Raw genomic sequence first — 19,344 nt, 5'->3', positions numbered from 1 at the left:
AGCGTAGTTGCTTGAGGCACTATGCTACAAGTCAGAAAGTCGCGGGTTCGATTCTCGACAAGTTCATTAGACTTCAATTGACCTAATACTTGCAACCGCACTGTGGCCCTGGGATCGACTCACCCTCGACTCTAACAGAAATGAGTTCCAGTTATCTTCTTGGGGGTTAAGAGCTACCGGCGCGGAAGGCTGGCAACCTTACAGCCATCTGTGTGCCGATTCTCTGGAAAATGTGGGAACCTCGACGTCTCACGATACTGTGGGCCTCCACGGCTTGTTACAGGGATAATTTTACACCCATTTTTTTTTTAACTCTCGACCGAAGGAATCCCAGGTTCAAAGTTTAGTAATTATTTTCTAAATGAGAACTGCCACCCAACGTCTTCAGACTACATAAAGCGATGTAGCAGGACACAACATTAATAGACTTTTTTTTTTCACTGGTTCTACAGCCCCCTTTGGGTCCTGGCCTCTGATTTTCAGTTTCGTGATCATTTTTACAGACGGTAGGACTCCTTGGGCGAGTGATCAGATCATCGCAAGGCCTCTACCTAAACACAGGACAACACAAACACAGAATTAAAACTTACCAGTACTAAATATCCATGCCCTGAGTGGGATTCGAACCCACGATCCCGGCTTCCGAGCGAGCAAAGACATTACATGCCTTAGACTGCTCGGCTAGCGTGACCGGCAATATTAATAGACCATATCCGACTAAATATAAGACATATTTTAGCGCGAATAGAAACAAACATTTTGTTCCATACGTCCATATGTTCAGTTGGTTGCAACAGTTTCGTGGCAGTGGAAAGCAACACATGCAGCACGCTCCACTGTTAGATTACAGTCCTGTAACGACAGATTTCAGACTACAGAGGTTGCATGCTGCTCAAACATTGTTACTGAGTCAGTGAGGGTTTGGGGGCAGGTTGCTGTGTCCTATCTGAAGGCACTTATTGTATTGAAAATAACATGGAAAGACCTGGTAACCCGGCCAGGATTTGAAGGGAACACCTCCTTAGCTGTGCCCTTGCCCAGTCCTGCTATTGTTGGGCTCCAGACCGTTACCGAAATGTATTGTTATCCTAGGTCACTTTATATATTCGGTCACGGTAGCCCAGCGGTCTACGGCATGCACTGTCTTCCGCTCACTCGGAAGCCGGGATCGTGAGTTAGAATCCCACTCAGGGCGTGGATGTTTAGTGTTTGTGTGTGTGTGTGTGCGTTTTTCTGTGTTTGTGTACAGGCAGAGAGGCCTTACGACGAGCTGATCACCCGCCCAAGGAGTCCTACCGAATGTCTAAGATCTAGTAAACCGAAGTGAAACGAGGTAGGCCAAGGCCCAAATTGGGGCTGTAGCGTCAAAAAAAAAAAACCGTGATACGAAGGCCATTTTGTGTTTCTGTTGGTTCGGGGCGCTCTCATTGTGTCCGTACTCTTGGGAGTCGGAATGAAGCCAAATTGTCTTTGTAATGAAAATAACAGTAACAATAAAAAGGTAAAGCTACCCCTGTAACAGGCCGTGGAGGCCCAGAGGGTTGTGAGATGTCGAGGCTCCCACATTTTCTAGACAATCGGCTCACAGATGGCGCCGGCCGCCCTTTACCCCCAAGAATATTCCTGGTACTCGTTTCTGAGAACCTCAGTTCTCGCAAATCCTATAAAATATTTGCGCAAGGGAATGCCATTTTTTATATTCGAACCCAAGCCTTTCGAATAAAGGCCAGACGCCTTACCGCACTGTCCGCATCTTGGCACTGAAATAGACTTATACATGCACTGAACCCGCGCGCCATGTATTTTCAGATGCTGCCAACTTAAAGCAAAGTTTGTTAGTTTGAACCCCAGTAGAACTGCTTCTCTGCGTTACTCACACAATACACAGTTTGTGGGGACAATATGAATTGTACTTTGTATTGTTTGCATAGCGTATGCATCAAAACTCTCTACCCTGAAGATTGAGATAGCAAGTTCCTTCGAAACGATAATGAGTATCTACCAGATTAAAAGGCGTCACATTGTTTAAGGCAGTATTCACACCACAACATTATTTCGTAATTGGGCGTTATTTTGAAACAATCAGTGATCAGATTATATTACGTTATAAAGCAGCTTCACCTTTGACGAAACTGTCGATATTCGATGGCCGTTGTTCCTTCTGAAGAGTACGTCATCACGGAAAACACAATGTGCCATTTCAGACAATTGAGGGGCCCGCATACGACATAGCCATTATTTCCTTTTCACATTTACATTGCGCAGTTCAGATCGTAACGGTTTTATGGAGTGATTATAGACGGGGTTTGCACTGGTAATTTCATTTAACGGAAACTTAACAGAACGTAACTACAAGTAACTATAGCGCCATTGCTAATTCACACACTCAGCAGTTCACTACAGCACGCACTAAGTCGTCTCAGTCGTTGTCTAGTAACGGCTTTCAACGCCGTAGATCCCTCAACTTCCATGTTCACGGCTTCACGTCCTCGCTGGCTGTCGCCTAACTCACTGCAGCCCCCGAGCTGAACTAAGCGGCTTCCAACTGCCGAAATTCATCAAAGTCAAAGTCACATTGCGACTGACGGTCGGTCAGTCAGTCAGTAAGTCTTGGTTCCGAGCCTCATCTGGGGCTCAAGACCAGATATTTATTACTGTTTGACTGTTACGGTCTTGTTTTTGTGGGGCGCCCTCTGTGACGAGAGGACGGGTCTGTCTTTTGTATATGCTGCTGGTCCCTGCCAGCGCAGTCTTTCTCGGGTCCCAGTCCCTTCTAACTCGCGACCATATTTTACTGTCTCAGATTTGAGACTTCCCTTTTCGTCGCCTCCTACGACTCGCAGGGTCACGGTGGAGGTATTCGACCCCGCCTCCACACGGGTTGAAATCAGTCAAAAGTCAAAGTCAGAGTTACTTTACAACTGGCGGTTTACCGCCAATCATTTCGTCTTGGCACCAAGCCCCGTGAGACTCACGACCAGAGATTTCTTTTTCAACTGAGCCCTTTCGGCCATAGTCCTCATGTAGCCTCTCTGACGAGAGGGTGGGGTTGTCTCTTATGAATACGCTGGCCGTTGTCAAGTGTACATACCGCACATGTCGCTTGGTACTGAAAATTCCTCCTTTTGCACTATATGCACGTTCTCTGTAAGTACAGGCTTTACAGAGCAGATCATGTCTAACTTACATATCTTATGCTACAACGGCAGCTTAATCACTTGATCGGTGGAAGGCTTGACCTCCGAAAAGTTTAAGCCTCCTATATTTTCTGTCTGATTTCATCTTGTTCAATATTGCGAACATGTTCATTCTCATGATTCTGTATGACTTCTGCTTGTTGCCTGCTCAATTTTGTTATATAGTCATATACGTACGGAGCAATGAAAGCCGTGTGCAAGTCGCGAACTGGTGTGTGCCTTGGAAAATTGCCAGTGGCGCGGAGAGCCTTGTTTTGTAACGCGCAATCGAATCCTTTTGTAGCCTCGGCACGGACCGCATAGAAAACAGCTCCCCAAGAGTTATGCTATCGTAGTATCACGAGGCTATCACTCGGACCGCGTAGAGAACACCATTCGTGTTTACTATTTACGGCCGTTACCTAGCAGCAGCAATGGAAGAGTACATGTACCGACAGTTTGAATATCCAAGGAAGTTGCAGTCAGACACCGCGATAATTCGGTTTCTTGTGCGTCCTGCCCTAACCACAGTCAGTTTAAGTTCAGACAATCATTTTATGGTAATGTTGCAGAGTTGCTTCACTTCATTTCCACAGCATCGCACCCTCCCTGCCCCAATTGCCCCCCCCCGAGTAGCTAATGCAGCGAGAAACAACAAAGCAAAAGCGAAAGCCCCCTCCCCCCCGGCAGATATGATGCTGTTGCCTTCTCATCACGCGGCGCGAAAGCTTTAATTTAGTAGCTCCTCGCGCCGAACAATGGTCATGTGGCCGCGCTCGGAGCCACGGAGAATTGTACGTCCAGAAGTTGGTCACGCCTGAGCAGAACCGGAAATGAACCGCATAAATATGCCACAAATACACACACCGCGTGGAGTCCATGTGCTCAGTTTACTTCGTTTTCCTCAGTAGCTTCGCATTTCACAACATATGCGCAGGACCTAATGCCTGTATTTGTTCTATAGACATACGGGGCGGGGGGGGGAAGTAGGTATAGCGACTGGCTGCGGGTTGGAAGATCGATGGGTCGGAGTTCGAGTCCCGGTACAGCCAAGAATTTTCTCTTCCCTACTTCGTCCAGACTGGTTCTGGGGCCCACCCAGTCTACTATTCAATGGGTACTGGGGGCTCTTTCCGCCTGTCATAAAGCAGCCGTGACGTGAAGCTCACCACTCACCTCCAGCTAGTGCCAAGGTCAAGAAAATGTGGATCTATACATCCACTGCCCCATACGCCTTCATGGTGTAGTGCTTAATTAGTTAAGCACAGGGACGGCTTTGCTTTTTATGTGAAGAGAGAGTTGGTCCACGGGACAGGACTTCAGTAGGTAGCTCCTGAATGCTGGTCGGATTGTAGCGCGAGAACACGAGCATAAATTAGAAGCATTCCATTTATAATTTGCGCTGTAGGATTCATGTGAAATTTATGGTCTCAAAATTTAAACCTAAAAATTGGTAATGGAGGTCAAAGGATTTTTCCTGGCTGTTAGCTCCTGCTTCTCTCACATTGCTCTCCCTCTTCCTTCTTCGCCCTCCTTCATGGTAAGAAAGGTATCTCACCCATATTCTTCCGTTCCCCTGTCTCATTGTCTCATTCTCTCCTCTTTCTTTTGTCCATTCTGCCGCCATTCTCCCACTTCCATCCTATCCCTCCTTCGTCTTATAAATTCTTATTCCCTCTATCCTTTTATCTCCTTCCCTCCTTTTATCCTACTCTTTTCCAACCTTTTTATTTTACGATCCTTTCGTCTTCTCTCCATATATTAACAACGCCAGAAGATAGCTTCTGCTCTTAGTCGTATCCTAGCAACGACGGAAAGTAGTTCTCGATTTTTCATTTTCGTAGTAACGACTCTTGTTTGTATCCGCGGAAGTGGATACAAACAACAGCAACTTCCGTACTTCTGTTACCCCTGGAAGCGTGGCTAGGGTTTTCCGCATAAAAACGGACTGCTCCTCTTGAAGCTGCAGTTCACGTCCGCAACATCTGCACCCATGAATTAGCGCGGAAAGAAAAGCAGTTACGTTCTGACAAGCTGCTGCCCCAGCGAAGAACAAGTTTACGGCTTTCCTAATGGCTGATTAATCCCGCAAGACGGTAGGGCACTTGCTAGGTACTTGAATATTATTCTTGTGTTTCTGTGTCTAGTGCCTACCGTTGGTGATAATCCGCTTCTCATATTAGTGGCTTGCCAACGTTTCCGTACCCGTGGCTGTTGCCATCATCAGGATAAAAGTCCGAGGGTTTCCAAGCCCTTGCAGTGTGACTGTGACACAGAGGGGTGACCTTCAGGTTGTGGGTCTGATGCTTCAAGCACGCGGTTGCTCCCCTGCTGGACAGCTTCCCGCTGCACTGTTTCACCCAGCTCTCCTGTGACTAGTCCGTGGGACATAAGCAGAGTAAGTCAAGGCTAAGCAGCTGTGCATACTGGACCAGTAAGGGCCATGTACAGACGGCACACGTGTTCTCTACATAGGCAGAATTATAAATATTGTGACATGACGCTTGAAGGCCGGAATAGTGGAGCCAGAGTACACTTTCATTGCTAGGCAACAGCTCGGTAAATACGTTCCCGCGGCAATGAATACACAAACAACAATAGAGGTATTGTTGGAAACGATGTTCTCTATTGGGTCCGTGCAAAGTGGTTACAAAAAGGAGAGCTGAGGTTTGGAGACAGACTGACTGACCGTCAGTCGCAATGTGACTTTGACTTGGAGGCGGGGTCGAATACCTCCACCGTGACCCTGCGAATCGGGGAGACGAAAAGGGAAGTCTCAAATCTGAGACAGTAAAATATGGTCACGAGTCCCAAGGAATTTGGACCCGAGAAAGACTGCGCTGGCAAGGGCCAGCAGTATATACAAAAGACAGACCCGTCCTCTCGTCAGAGAGGGCGCCCCACAAAAACAAGGCCGTAACTGTGAAAGAGTAATAAATATCTGGTCATGAGCCCCAGATGGTGCTTGACACCAAGACTGACTGACTGACCATCAGTCGCAATGTGACTTTTACTTTTGTTTGGTAGTGCTGTGTACTGTTGAGCTCTGCAAGGGAGGCCGAGAAGAGATGGCGATCCAGTTCAGTTGAGGGGATAGCTGGCAGGCAGTTCTGAACCAGAGTCGGCGAAGGACGGACCTGAGTGCTGAAAGCTGAAGAATCTCCATTGTTAGAAGCCGTTGCCAGGGAACCCCTGGTTAAGACACAGCAGGCTGGAAAAGGTTTAGCGGTTGCTGTGGAGAACTGTAAAGCGTGGAAGTCAGCGGTAGCGCTGTGAATTACTTGTAGTTCTAAGTCGTGAGAGTATTAAGTGCAATCAATCCAATCAGCCAATCCATCTATCTATCTATTTGTCTATGTCTCTACAGTCCTTTTGTCGGGCCTTGGCCACTTTTTCGCGTTCTTAATCCTATACACAGTCGGTAGGACCGGAACCCCCTCCCATCCCCCGAAATGTGTGCCAGCTCTTTCCAGCCTTGAAGAAGAAGTCGGGAAGCCGTAGAAGCGCTAATTTGGGTGCGTAACTTGAGTCCTATGTCATGTTAAAATTGATAGGCTATGTCCACTTCTTGTGCTGCTTCCAACTGCGTGATCGAGCCTAAAGATGGGGAGAGAGCAGGTTCCTCCGAAACGTCCGTATCTGCCAACGTTACCACACGGTCTCATAGCCCATGACAACGAAATCAAAATAGTTATTCGCCGTGAAAGTGCATGAGGACGTGGAGGGAGAGTCCATGAAATCTAGACATCTGCAGTAGCACAGTCACGCCCCGGTGACGTCACCTCCGCGGACATGGTCACAAAGAGACATAATAAAAGGTGAAACTATTCCTGTAACAGGCCGTAAAGGTCCATAGGGTTGTGAGACGTCGAGGCTCTCACATTTTCTAGACAATCGGCTTACAGATGGCGGTGAAGATGTCAGCCTTACGCGCCGGCTGACCACCAGGAAGATTCCTGGCACTCATATCCGTTAAAGACTGAGTCGACCCCAGGGCCATAGTGCGGCAGGAAGGATTAGGTCAATTGGAAATTCCAATGGCCTCTTGGGAATCGAACCCGCGACGCTCCCACTTGTAGCGTAGTGCCCTCTCTTTGGGAACAGAAGAGAAGGGCAGGACCCAGTACACAAGACAGGACCCTCACTGCAGAATCCTGTGACGCCTCTTTGTCACCTTGTACTTCGCAGCGGGAGGAGCTCTCTAGGACCGCGTTATGTTACTGATGGCGAGGTGCGGTACACTCGTGCCTTTGCCAGAACACCGCCCCCTCAAGTCAGGCGGGGGCCACTCTAGAAGCCTGAAGTTAATGCAACTTCCATTACTTTGAAACGGAATTCGGGGCCGTGTTTAAAGCACAATTTCACGAAATTACTCCCTGTTCCTTCCCTTTGGAGCATGAAACATAAGCAACTGGGTAAAGCAATGTGCTGCAAAAATTGATTGCATCGTTTTGCGGGGAGGTCATCCGGATTAATGAAGCAAAAGATTAGGAAACAGATAAACGGATAATCTAATAACATTAGTACTGATGAAGCTACCATTCAGTCCAGAACTTTTGTCTTCTCGTCTGCTGTCCAAACCATAAACATTAGAATATACAAAACTAAAATTTTGCCTGTGGTTCTGTATGGGTGTGAAACTTGGTCTCTGACATTAAGGGAGGAACACAGACTGAGGGTGTTGAGGAGAACATTTGGACCGAAGAGGGATGAACTGACGGGAGGTTGGAGTAAACTGCATAATGAGGAGCTTCATAACTTGTACTCTTCCCCAAGTATAATTAGAATGATCAAGTCAAGGAGGTTGAGATGGACAGTGTATGTAGCACGAAAGAGGAGAAGCGGAATGCATATAGAATTTTGATGGGAAAGCCAGAAGAAAAGAGATCACCAGGAAGACCAAGACGTACGTGGGTGGATAGTGTTAAAATGGATTTTAGAGAGTAAGATTGGTGGTATGGACTGGAATGATCTGGCTCAGGATAGAGACCAGTGGAGGGCTCTTGTGAACACGGTAAAGAACCTTCGGGTTCCATAAAGTATTGAGAATTTCTTGAGTAGCTGCACAACTGGCGGCTTCTCAAGAAGGGCTCAGCTCAATGAAGTTAGGTAGTGCTGATTAAATAAATAAAAAAAATATCACTGCAGCAATTTCTCCCTGTGTCAGAAGCTGAAATCCAGGGTTTCCTTCGTCCAGCTGAAGCCAATCCTGGGTATATTTGCTTGTGCGGGTTCAGTCTCTCCAGCTGCCCTCAACTCAGTCTGAGAGTCCTCTTGCCCCTAAATCCCACGTGTCTTTTTGTCACTAGCAATTTCTCCTTCGTCCAGCTGAAGCCAATCCTGGGTATATTTGCTTGCGCGGGTTCAGTCTCTCCAGCTGCCCTCAACTCAGTCTGAAAGTGATCTTGCTCCTTGCTTTGACCTGGGCGACGGAGCATACTTCTGCAAACGCGTCTCTGGCGTCACTCAGCATTTCCACACACACTAAAGACTTTGCGCAACAAGACGCTCACGGAAACGGAAACTGGAGCCGTAACATTTCCGGTGCCGCTAAATAGCAGAGTCTTTATTTTCTGTCCGTCCGTCGGCACAACAAATATGAGCTGGGATAGCTCAGTCGGTGTAGCGTCGGACTATGGGCCGGTCGGCCGGGGTTCGACTCCCGGCAGAGCCAAGGCTTCTCTCTTCTCCACAGCGTCGGGGCCCACATGGCTATCGGATACTTCTTTCCCGGCGTGAAGCTAACCATTCACCCTCTTCTAGTGCAACATTCATGCCTTGAGTGGGACTCGAACCCACGACCCCAGTGTTCGAGCGGCCCTGTGAAACAGTGGCCAAGTTCCATCACGGACTGTACTGTTATTATCAGCTGACAGCCGCACACGTCTCCTGACCTCCCTTGTTGTTCTTGCAGGAAGCAAGGAGACGGCCTTCGTATACGCGGTGACGAGTGCCGGGGTGGTGCACGCGGTCACCCAGGCCTGCAGCTCGGGCAACCTGACTGACTGCAGCTGCGACTCCACAGGCAAGGGACTGGAGACCCCCGAGGGCTGGAAGTGGGGAGGCTGCAGGTGAGACGTAGCTCAAACTGTGCTTATGTGCTCTGAAAGAGACAGGAAATTCCAGTGCCATCGATGCCACTTTAGTCCACACAGTCCTACCTACTGGCCTAACATCCAAATGCTTCTCGCTCCTCTAGAGATTGCAACGGAACGAATGTGAAATGCAGTTCAAGCTACATGTCCAGCAAATCATAACACCACTGATTCAACTGTTTAGCAGTGCTCGGCGACACACTGACACTGCTTTCGATATGCAATAATCGATTCGCCACTCTCTGATCGCTGTCAGGTTGAGAAACTTCCCCGAACATAATGAAACTGAAACTATAATTTTGCCTGTGGTTCTGTATGGGTGTGAAACTTGGTCTCTGACATTAAGGGAGGAACACAGACTGAGGGTGTTTGAGAACAGGGTGCAGAGGAGAATATATGGACCGGAGAGAGATGAAGTGACAGGAGGTTGGAGAAAACTGCATAATGAGGAGCTTCATAACTTGTACTCTTCTCCAAGTATAATTAGAATGATCAAGTCAATGAGGATGAGATGGGCAAGGAATGTAGCGCGAATGGGGAGAAGAAGAATGCATATAGGTTATTGATGTGAAATTCAGAAGGAAAGAGACCACTAGGAAGACCAAGATCTAAGTGGATGGATAATATTAAAATGGATCTTAGGGAGGTAGGCTGTGCTGGTATGGATTTGATAGATCTGACTCAGGATAGGGACCAGTGGAGGGCTCTTGTGAACACGGTAATGAACCTTCGGGTTCCGTGAAATCTTGGGAAATTCTTGAGCAGATGCACAACTGGCGGCTTCCCAAGAATGGATCAGCTCCATAATGTCAGTTATCAGTACATGTTCTTCCATCCAAGAAAAGGAAACTGTACGAAGTCACACAGAGAACAGCTAGAAGCAGCACAAGGCATGGCTTAAACTGATCAATATCCGTCATTTTAACAATCCACCCCTGTTACAGTCTGATTGTGAATCTCATTTTGAAGTTGGGCCACTTCACAGTACGACTCGCCCGAGTAATTTCCGGGTCTACCCAGATCTACATTCCTTATTGTGAAATGACGCCTGAAAGCCGGAATAGTCCACTGCTAGTCAACGACTCGCTAATGCACGTTTCCGTGACAAGCCGGAATATTACCATTGCTAAGCATCGGTTCGGTAAGCATGTTCTCGCTGCAACAAATAGCCGCGGAATAATCCTTTGCCGGGCAACGGTTCCCGCGGCAATGGTTAAGCACAGAAAAACAGAATAACAGAGGAGCTGTAACACTTACATTTGGTTCGCCCGAAGTTTAGGCACGGGCCTAGATATATATGGAAGGATAATATTAAAATTGATCGAAAGGGGAATATGGTCTGAGGATATAGAGAGAACGTTGCGGGCCCTTGCGAACTAACTATACCGACGAGCGACCGCCGCTTGTCGGCGAAGTTAGTGCCAACTTTTGCGAATAGAGGGTGTCGCGTTGTCAGCGCAACGAATCCCCACGGCCGTTAATTTCGGTTTTCTAGACCCGAGCAGCTATTTCCTTGAAATAGCTCCTCAGTTATCCTCACGAGGCTGAGTAGACCCCGTTCTAGACCCACTACTTCTCAGAAAATCTGGTAGCTCCTGGAATCGAACCCGGACCTCTGGTTCTGCAGCCAGGAACTCTAACCACTAGACCACAGAGGCGGTCAGCATAATTAAATGTAGCCTACATATCTATAGACTTACGTATATGCATAGTAATTCTGGTGAGAGGACGCTTGGTTTGCAAGAGGCTCCTCGAAACTCGAGTTCGGAATGGATGGCCTTGGAGGCGGAGTAAGAACAGGGACGTTTAGAGATTTATGTGGAGGTATGAATTATGATTAGATTCTAAAGGGTTCTGACGATGGTGTATAACACCCAGAATTACTGGGCCTTTCGGACTTTCTGTCTTCTGGTTTCGAAAACTGGATCTGTTTCCATCCTCAGATAACGGAGAGAGACGCCTACTCTGCTGTGTCCCTTAGAAAGAGCTGACCTCAATCACTGGGGAAACAGATCCAGTGTCCGAAACGTCGTGTTCTCTAGTTTTACAGTGCCCGGACGATCGACAAAGTTAAAAGAAAAACGTGTAATTCTGAATTTATGACCGCTTGCCATCCTGCAATTACTCAGCAAATGGTAAGGGCTGTGGCCTGCTCATTCCTACAGCATTTTCAACACGTGCAAGAGTTTCTTCTTTTTGCTGTTGAGTGTACGTGGGGCTAGTAAGATTAGGCAGATGGGAACAGACGAGCCATTAGTTTCTTCTTTTTGCTGTTGAGTGTACGTGGGGCTAGTAAGATTAGGCAGATGGGAACAGACGAGCCATTAGTTTCTTCTTTTTGCTGTTGAGTGTACGTGGGGCTAGTAAGATTAGGCAGATTGGAACAGACGAGCCATTAGTTCCTTCTTTTTGCTGTTGAGTGTACGTGGGGCTAGTAAGATTAGGCAGATTGGAACAGACGAGCCATTAGTCCCCGCTAATAATTCCGGCAGAACTGATTCAAGCAAGGTCTGAGTTTGATTCCATGTGGATATAGAAGGAAGTGCCTACGCACAGGAGCGAGTCTATCACCGTGGCGATTTACAAGATAGTTATCTAGGGATATCGTCGTTATTAATTTTATACATAAATGTATCCAATATCTTTTCCTCAACTGCCTCTAGTTTTGTCTCAAGAGACAAGTGACTCAACCGCCTTCCTAAATGCCGTACTCAACTGTGAACAGCATTTTCACATTTCGATCCGGATTAGCGAAGGTTTACAGTATGTTCCCATAAGGTTGGCAACGCTGAAGTGAAGAGAGATTGTCTAGGGGTGTGAACGTAGAAGTGCTGAAAACAGGGTCCTCAGCGCTTCAAAATATTTGTAAACATCTCCACGCGCAAACATGTATTTCAACAAATGAAAAGTGTTTTTCACCAAGTTTCGTCACAAGCTCTCACCGCTGTGCTCCTGCTTCCTCTGATAGCGCTGCAGCATGTGGTGCAAGTGCAACAGCGGGATAAGTCTCACGTGAGCTGCACAAGCTGTGTTTGTTTTCTTGTTCTGCACGGACGAAATACCTTGCAAGTGGCTGAAGACTGGTGAATAAAGCAAAGCACACTTCATGACCATCTGGCTCTAATTTGCTTCATAAGAAAACATCTTAATCCAAATTTTCTCCATATTTGGATTACATATAAGATGTTTAGATAATAAAAATATTGTCACATGCATGACCGAGTATCGACGGGGCTTTGGACGAGAGACTGGATTTAACGCACGACTCGTGAGAACACTTATACACTTTTAAAGATTACCACAGCACACGCAAAGTCTTTTCAGTCTGCTGTGTCTTCACCAGTTATTCCCTGGTAACGGCTTCTAACAATGGAGATTCTTAAACTTCCGTTCTCAACCTCACCGACTAAGTCTTCTGTTCACAGGCTCCCTTCCAACTGACAAACTTGAGTCTGAGACTTATGTCAGGATCAACGGTCAGTCTGCCAGTCTCTTCTGGAATAAAGTTCCCATCTGGGGCTTAAAAACACATTTTTATTGCTGTCAGACAGTTGCGGGGTTGTTGAAGTGGGGCGCTCTCTCCGACGAGAAAACCGGTCTACTGCTGGCCCTCGCCAGCATAGTCATTATCGAGTTCGAGTCCCATGGAACTCGCGACCATATTTTACTGTCGAGACTTCCATTTTCATCGCCCCCTACGACCCACAGGGCAACGGTGGAGGTATTCGACCCCGCCTCCGCACTGGAGTTCTCCAACTGACTAACTTCCAAACCCGTCTGGGTTATAATATCTCGGCATGGACCGTGTACAAAACACCTTTCATTGTTGTACTACAGTCGTTTCCGTGAGAACGGGTTTATCTGCGAAGGCGTTACTCAGTGACGGCTGCGTATATTTGCTTATTAAGAATCTGTTGTCTAGCAGCGGATGTAGATTCGTTGTTTTTGATGTCGTTACCCAGTAACGGACCTATACGCTATAATATTGTAAAGCGCGTTTATACTGACCAATTTACCATTTCATCAAATATAATTGATCGGTAATAGTGCCTAATGGCTACAGATTCCACCGAAACGTCTGTAATCAAGACATTCGGCCATTAATTGCGGAATCTCTTGCAGGACCTGCCCCGCTTCGGGCACCGAAATGCCTCTGTTTGTCGGGATTCGGAGAAATCGGAATCTCCTCTCATTTCCGGTCCTTTTCGTTTCCTCNTCCCCCCCCCCCCCCCCCACACAAAAAAGCTCAACCTTTTCCCTCCCTTCTTCCTGAGCGTGTTCTGTCCCCCCTGAAGCGATTATGAAATTATTAATTATCGCTGTCTCCTCCTCACTTATTTCTTCTCCCGTTGGAAGGATTAGCCCCAAAGAGTCGTTTAGAGGCCAATTCAATTGCTTTTGTCATTTGTTTCTCGGTCTTCCCTTGTATCATCTTATCAGACTGTAAGCTGCAAGCACGTCTTCAGATTACCTTCTCCGTACATCTCTTCTGCCCTGTGATTGGCTTGTAATCCTTCTTTCAGTCCAGTTCCTCGTATCGAACTCTGAAGTCATCCTTGTTTGGTTGCCACTTTCCATTTTACTTTTGTGGATCATAATGCAGTCTTGATTTCCTTTCTCACATCTTTTCCGAAGCATTTTCCGACGCACACAGAGTCGCATGAGGAATTCGAGAAGCCCGAAGCTATGATAAACAGGTCAACCGAACATGCGGGCTGACGCCTTGCAGAAGCCTGTCACATCTCACTGATCTGCTCTGTGAGGCAGTTTGCAAATCCTCGTGTGCCCTACCGGAAGATGCCAGGAAGTATGAGATCTGTGATTCAAGAAAAGCGCTACCGGTTTGGAAGATTTAGTGCAGTCTTCTCAAGCCCCTTATGATGCTCCACTTTCAAGCAAGACTAAATACTGCACTTACACACAGTAACAGCTCCACCTGCCCTGAATACAGTTCACGGCGAGGTGAAAATGTACCGTACAAGCTCTTAAAAGAAGCCTTTCCTCGTAAGTCTAATTACACATAAGCACATCACCAGAACTTCACAGGCGGAACAGCTTGAAGCTAAAGCCAGCTCGTCCCTAACCTGGGCGTTAGGTGTACTGAATGCCCATGCCCAGTTGGCACGGGGGCTGGGTGAATCTGCAGTTTTCGCTCGATCTGACTGAGATCAGGGACAATTCGGAGGTTCCTGGTTTGAACTCCAGCAGTGTGATTCTGTAAACATGCACAAATAGCATTTAAACCGGAGGTGTTCCCATTTTGTTTTATTTAGACCACATTGAGAGTTTGGATAGGGTCAGATATCCACTGTCAATTCTTCTGAGCAGTATTTGTAGTTCGTTCGCGATGACATTGTTTGTCAGTTTGACCCATACGGCATTGCCACACAGTGCCACAGAATGCCCCCCCCCCCGCATGTATGGGCGACAGAAACAGAAACTTTCCATTTTGGAAATTCGGAATAATGGAGGCTAAGTTACCTTGAAGTACGTGGCCCCGCCATAGCTCGAGCGGTTAGTCGCTGGCTTCCCACCGCGGCGGCCCGGGTTCGATCCCGGGTCTGGTCAAGTGGGATTTGTGGTGGACAAAGTGGCGCTGGGGCAGGTTTTCTCCGAGTACTTCCCTGCCAATCTTCATTCCACCAATTGCTACACAATCACCCTCACCTATCATCTGGGGCTGGTACAATAGGCCAGAAGTGGCCGCAGTACAAGGGACTTAGTCCCACCCCACTAGCATTAAAAAATACTTTGAAGTACAGTCAACCCTCGCTAATCCGGAGAAATTGGGGGGGGGTTATCCGGATTAATGAAGCAAAGGGTAGTCCTGAAAGACAAAAGAGAACTTATAAGACAAATATATGCAAAATTTAATGATATAAAAATGCTGATGAAAATAAAATATTGTATCGCTGTAGAGCTTTTTTAAACTATAAAATACGATATATTATTCATAGATAGACGATTCATAAGTCATAGTTTTTCTGCGAAGTAATAATGCAGGTTTGTAGCAACTGTCTCAAGTTTTGCCTGAACAGACAAGCGACTCATCTGCCTTCCAAAATGCATGTGTCTTTTAAAGTACGCCCCCAACTGTGAATAGCGTATTTCGATCCGGAATAACCGCAGCCGAAGTGGCGAGGGTGCGCTGTGCCGGTGCCGTCAGACGCAACTAATTGGAAATGCATTATCAAATTCCCTTTCGTGTACAGTTTATTTTCTGTAAAGTGTGACAAGCAGAACTCGACAGCATGTTTATCCTAATTGGGCACATTTGACAGTATTAGTATTGTTTAAGTGGAATGTAGCGGCAATGATATCAGCATACTGATGAACCTGGAACTCTTCCAATTAATTGGTTAGTTCCTCAGGACTTTCTTATGGGTGTGAAACACGGCTCATGATGAGGGAAGGAACGAGGTCTGCGGGTGACAGAACAGGGTGTTGAGGGAGCACTTTGATGTAAACTCCCGCAGTCACGTGACAGTCGGAAAGACTGAAGTGTAAACATGGACAAGAAGAGCGGAGGGGATCCGAAAGGAACAGGGTGAGAATGTGTGGCCAATTGTGGGCTCTTCTGAACACGGGACTGAATATTCAGTAATCAGTGGCTCTACAGCCGTTTGTTCCATTTCGTAACCCTATACACAGTCGGTAGGATTCCTTGGACGGGGGATCAGTCAGTAGCAAGGCCGCTACCTACACGCAGAACAGCACAAACACAAAATAATTGCGAATAACAATGCCTCGGTGGATTCAAACCCAACATATCAGCCTTCGAGCGCACAGCCACTGTGATCGGCGGAATGAACCTTCCGTTTCCGGAATCTCTTCAGTATGTGAGCGACTGTCATCTTCTCAAGATGAACTCTCTTCCATGAAGTTAATCGCCACATCGTGCTAATTCAGAAGCGCGTAGAGCTGCAGGTCTGAAACACGTGCACCCATTGGCTCAAGAGAGAATTTCGGGTGGCAGCGGAATTTATGACGTTACAGAGAATGCTGCTCGAAGAAAAAAGTTTAGGGGTGTGACTATAGACGGGGTATGGATTGGATATTGGGTTTATTCACCACTTGTATGCACGACTCGGAAATACAAATAATTAGACCGCTATCGCTGATCTCTGGCTAAACTATTCCGGCTTTCAGGCGTCATGTCACAATATTATCGAGAAGGCGTATGGAAGGCCTCGAAATAAAACTCCAGGCTCCTGGCAGTCTGCTTCTCGCCATAAGCGAGAGGTGCTTACCTCTGGGTAAGCAGAATTCGGTCAGTGATGGTGGGGGGAGCTTTTTTCCTGTAGTCGTTCAGGACATCAGGACTTAAGGATGAGAAGACAGTCCAAATACCTACTCCTGGTATCGAAGCCTGACATCCCAATTCATACCCTTTCACCTCAGTCACTAAGCTGTAACGACTTTGTAATCAGAAATCCAAACTGGCCTCAGGGTAGTTCCCGCCACGTTCATACCTCTTCATGTAGCATCAGAGACACAATTGGCCAGCAGGTACGTAACTTGGGCCCCGAATGGGGCACCACTTGCTCAGCCCGAAATTTAGCGCAGTTAATCTCAGTCTTCTAGGTGTGTGCCTGACTAAGCACTTCCAAATTATTCCCGTTTGGCATACCTAAACCTCCTCTTAAATACATTCTGTCCTGACTAACTTGCGCAGAGGCCGCACTTCGAACCCGGGTCACGTCATGTGGGAATTGTGGTGGACAAAGTGGCACTGGGGTAGGTTTTCTCCGAGTACTTCGGTTTCCCCTGCCAATTATCATTCAACCGACTGCTCCACGCTCATCATCTATCGTCCGGGCCGGGTACAATAGGCCAGTTAGTGGCCGATGTACCAAGTGGACTCAGTTTCACCCCACCCCTGGAAATTAAAGAAAAACCAACGAACAGATCATAATCACCAGTAGTCTGTGTACTATGTGCATTCCCTCTTTCGGGAAACAGAGGTGAAGACAAGGGCCAATCGTCACGCGGAGTCATAACGTCGCGTTAATTGGTCGCGAGCTGAAATAGGCACTGCTACTTATCCCGCTCTTTGTGTTCAGCGCGCAGTCGCGGAGAGCTCTCAAGTCTTGAGCACTGGGCGCTCTGTTTGCTGAAGCAACAGCAATTTAGAAGTTGTGCCTCATTAGCATTTTGTTGAGAAGCCAAATCCTTGGCGAGGGAGGGAGACGTGAACTGATTCAAGGTGGAAGAGGTGAAGCACTGGATACAAACAGACATAACCTAGAAAGCAAGAGGGAGAAGAATGGGCTTATTTAACAAACCCGCCCCCCATCTCGTGTGTCGTAACCTCAGGGGAGCTCATTAACAAGCCCACAGTTCGATGTTCTGTTTCCTAATTGGGAGAACCAGGCGGCTAATACGTTGCAAAGGGAGGGCACTACATCTAACTACATAACCTATCTATTAGGGCTCTTTTAAATAAAGAAAGAAAAAATCCCCACGTAACGTATTTTATGTTAGCATTCAGTAGCAGACAGACTTTCCGGTATCGCTTCGTTCGCTACATTGTCAGCCTGCTCTCAGTGGCGGTTTCGTCATTCCCAATAATCGAGTGATCGACAAAAATTAGGCCTAGCAACTGCAAAAATAATAAACATATACATGCATTTAATTATTATCGCTTTCACATTAAGCATTATAATATGTACTGTATCCTTGTAAATGCATGTGTTTTGCTTTTCACCTCTAAACTAGTACCTGATTTGTTGCTATTATTATTATTATTATTATTATTATTATTATTATTATTATTATTATTATTATTATTATTATTATTATTATTTTAGTGGTCAGAGTTCCTGGCTACAGATCCAGAGGTCCGGGTTCGATTCCTAGCGCTACCAGATTTTTCCTGAGAAGTAGTGGGTCTGGAACGGGGTCCACTCAGCCTCGTCATGATAATTGAGGAGCTATTTCAAAGAAATGGCGGCTTCGGTCTAGAAAACCGAAATTAACGGCCGTGGAGATTCGTTGCGCTGACCACGCGACACCCTCTATCCGCAAAAGTTGGCACTAACTTCGCCGACAAGCGGCGGTCGTTCGGTCGGTATAGTTCGCTTGCGGACTAAAATCTCGGAGTTTGTTTTATTATTATTATTCAGCAAATCTCGGTTGGGTCTTCCTGTTAGTTCAATTCGCAACAAATCATAAACTAGTGGATATTTGAGAGACTTCGTAGGAAACCTCGGGCGATCTGGGTTCGATTCCCGGCAGGGGCAAGATATTTTTCTCCATTCCACAGCGTCCAGACCGGCTCTAGGGCCCACCCTGCCTCCTATATTACAGGAAAAGTTGGCTCTTTCCCATGGGGGCAAAGTGACCGGGGCGTGGAGCTGACAACTCACCTCTGTGCAGTACTGAGGTTAAGAACTATGGAGATATACCTGAACTCAGCAACACGTCTTTATGACGAGATGATTAGCAACTTTACTTCACCTATCAGCATCATATCATTAGCTTAGTATTCATTTCAACCAGTTCCCTTGTAAGACAGAACCCACCTGAAAACCAAATATTGTAATGAACTATATTTGTTAACTTCTGTGTGGTGTTCTCACATGACCCATTTTGGTCAAAACAAGTATTGGAGTGAGAAAATAAAATTTATATTGTGAATAACGTTGATTATTTGTGATTTCACAAACAAGATGGAACATTACAAAATAAATTTGATGTCTACCCAAGCATTCAGACGAGAGTGGAATTGGCCTTCATCGTAGAAACAGCGTGCTGCAGTAAATGCGCGATGAAAAATTGGGGGGGGCGTGCTTGGTTGGGATACATTCATAGAATCTCTGCTGACGATTTTAGCAATTTCAAGTCACTTACTAAAACGTGAGATGTACGGCCTGAAGTTTCCAGCCCTTGACATTCACAACACAGATATTCTGCACAATACCTGGTTCCACAGTCACACTAATGGCTTCTTGTTTTGAAGCTAAAATAAAACTCTTTGGAAATTAACATTTTGTTCTCTTCTGTCATCACCATTACTGATTTACCGGTACGTCGTAGCCTAAACAGAAGTGAATCGTTGTTGCCATTTTGTC

The 19,344-nt window shown here is 46.6% G+C and overlaps 1 protein-coding gene across 2 annotated transcripts in view; it reads left to right on the top strand.

Annotated features, from left to right (window-relative positions):
* Positions 1 to 19,344, top strand: part of LOC111867320 (protein Wnt-16) — a 75,747-nt gene that overhangs the window by 41,512 nt on the left and 14,891 nt on the right. For both annotated transcript variants that reach the window (XM_023857064.2, XM_023857063.2), the window contains exon 3: positions 9,091 to 9,247. In XM_023857064.2, the coding sequence (XP_023712832.1) occupies positions 9,091 to 9,247 (157 nt within the window). The remainder of the gene's footprint in view (positions 1 to 9,090; positions 9,248 to 19,344) is intronic.

This window comes from Cryptotermes secundus, unplaced genomic scaffold, assembly GCF_002891405.2.
Source record: "Cryptotermes secundus unplaced genomic scaffold, Csec_1.0 scaffold1964, whole genome shotgun sequence".
Taxonomy (NCBI): domain Eukaryota; kingdom Metazoa; phylum Arthropoda; class Insecta; order Blattodea; family Kalotermitidae; genus Cryptotermes; species Cryptotermes secundus.
This window is presented reverse-complemented; position numbering and strand designations above follow the sequence as displayed.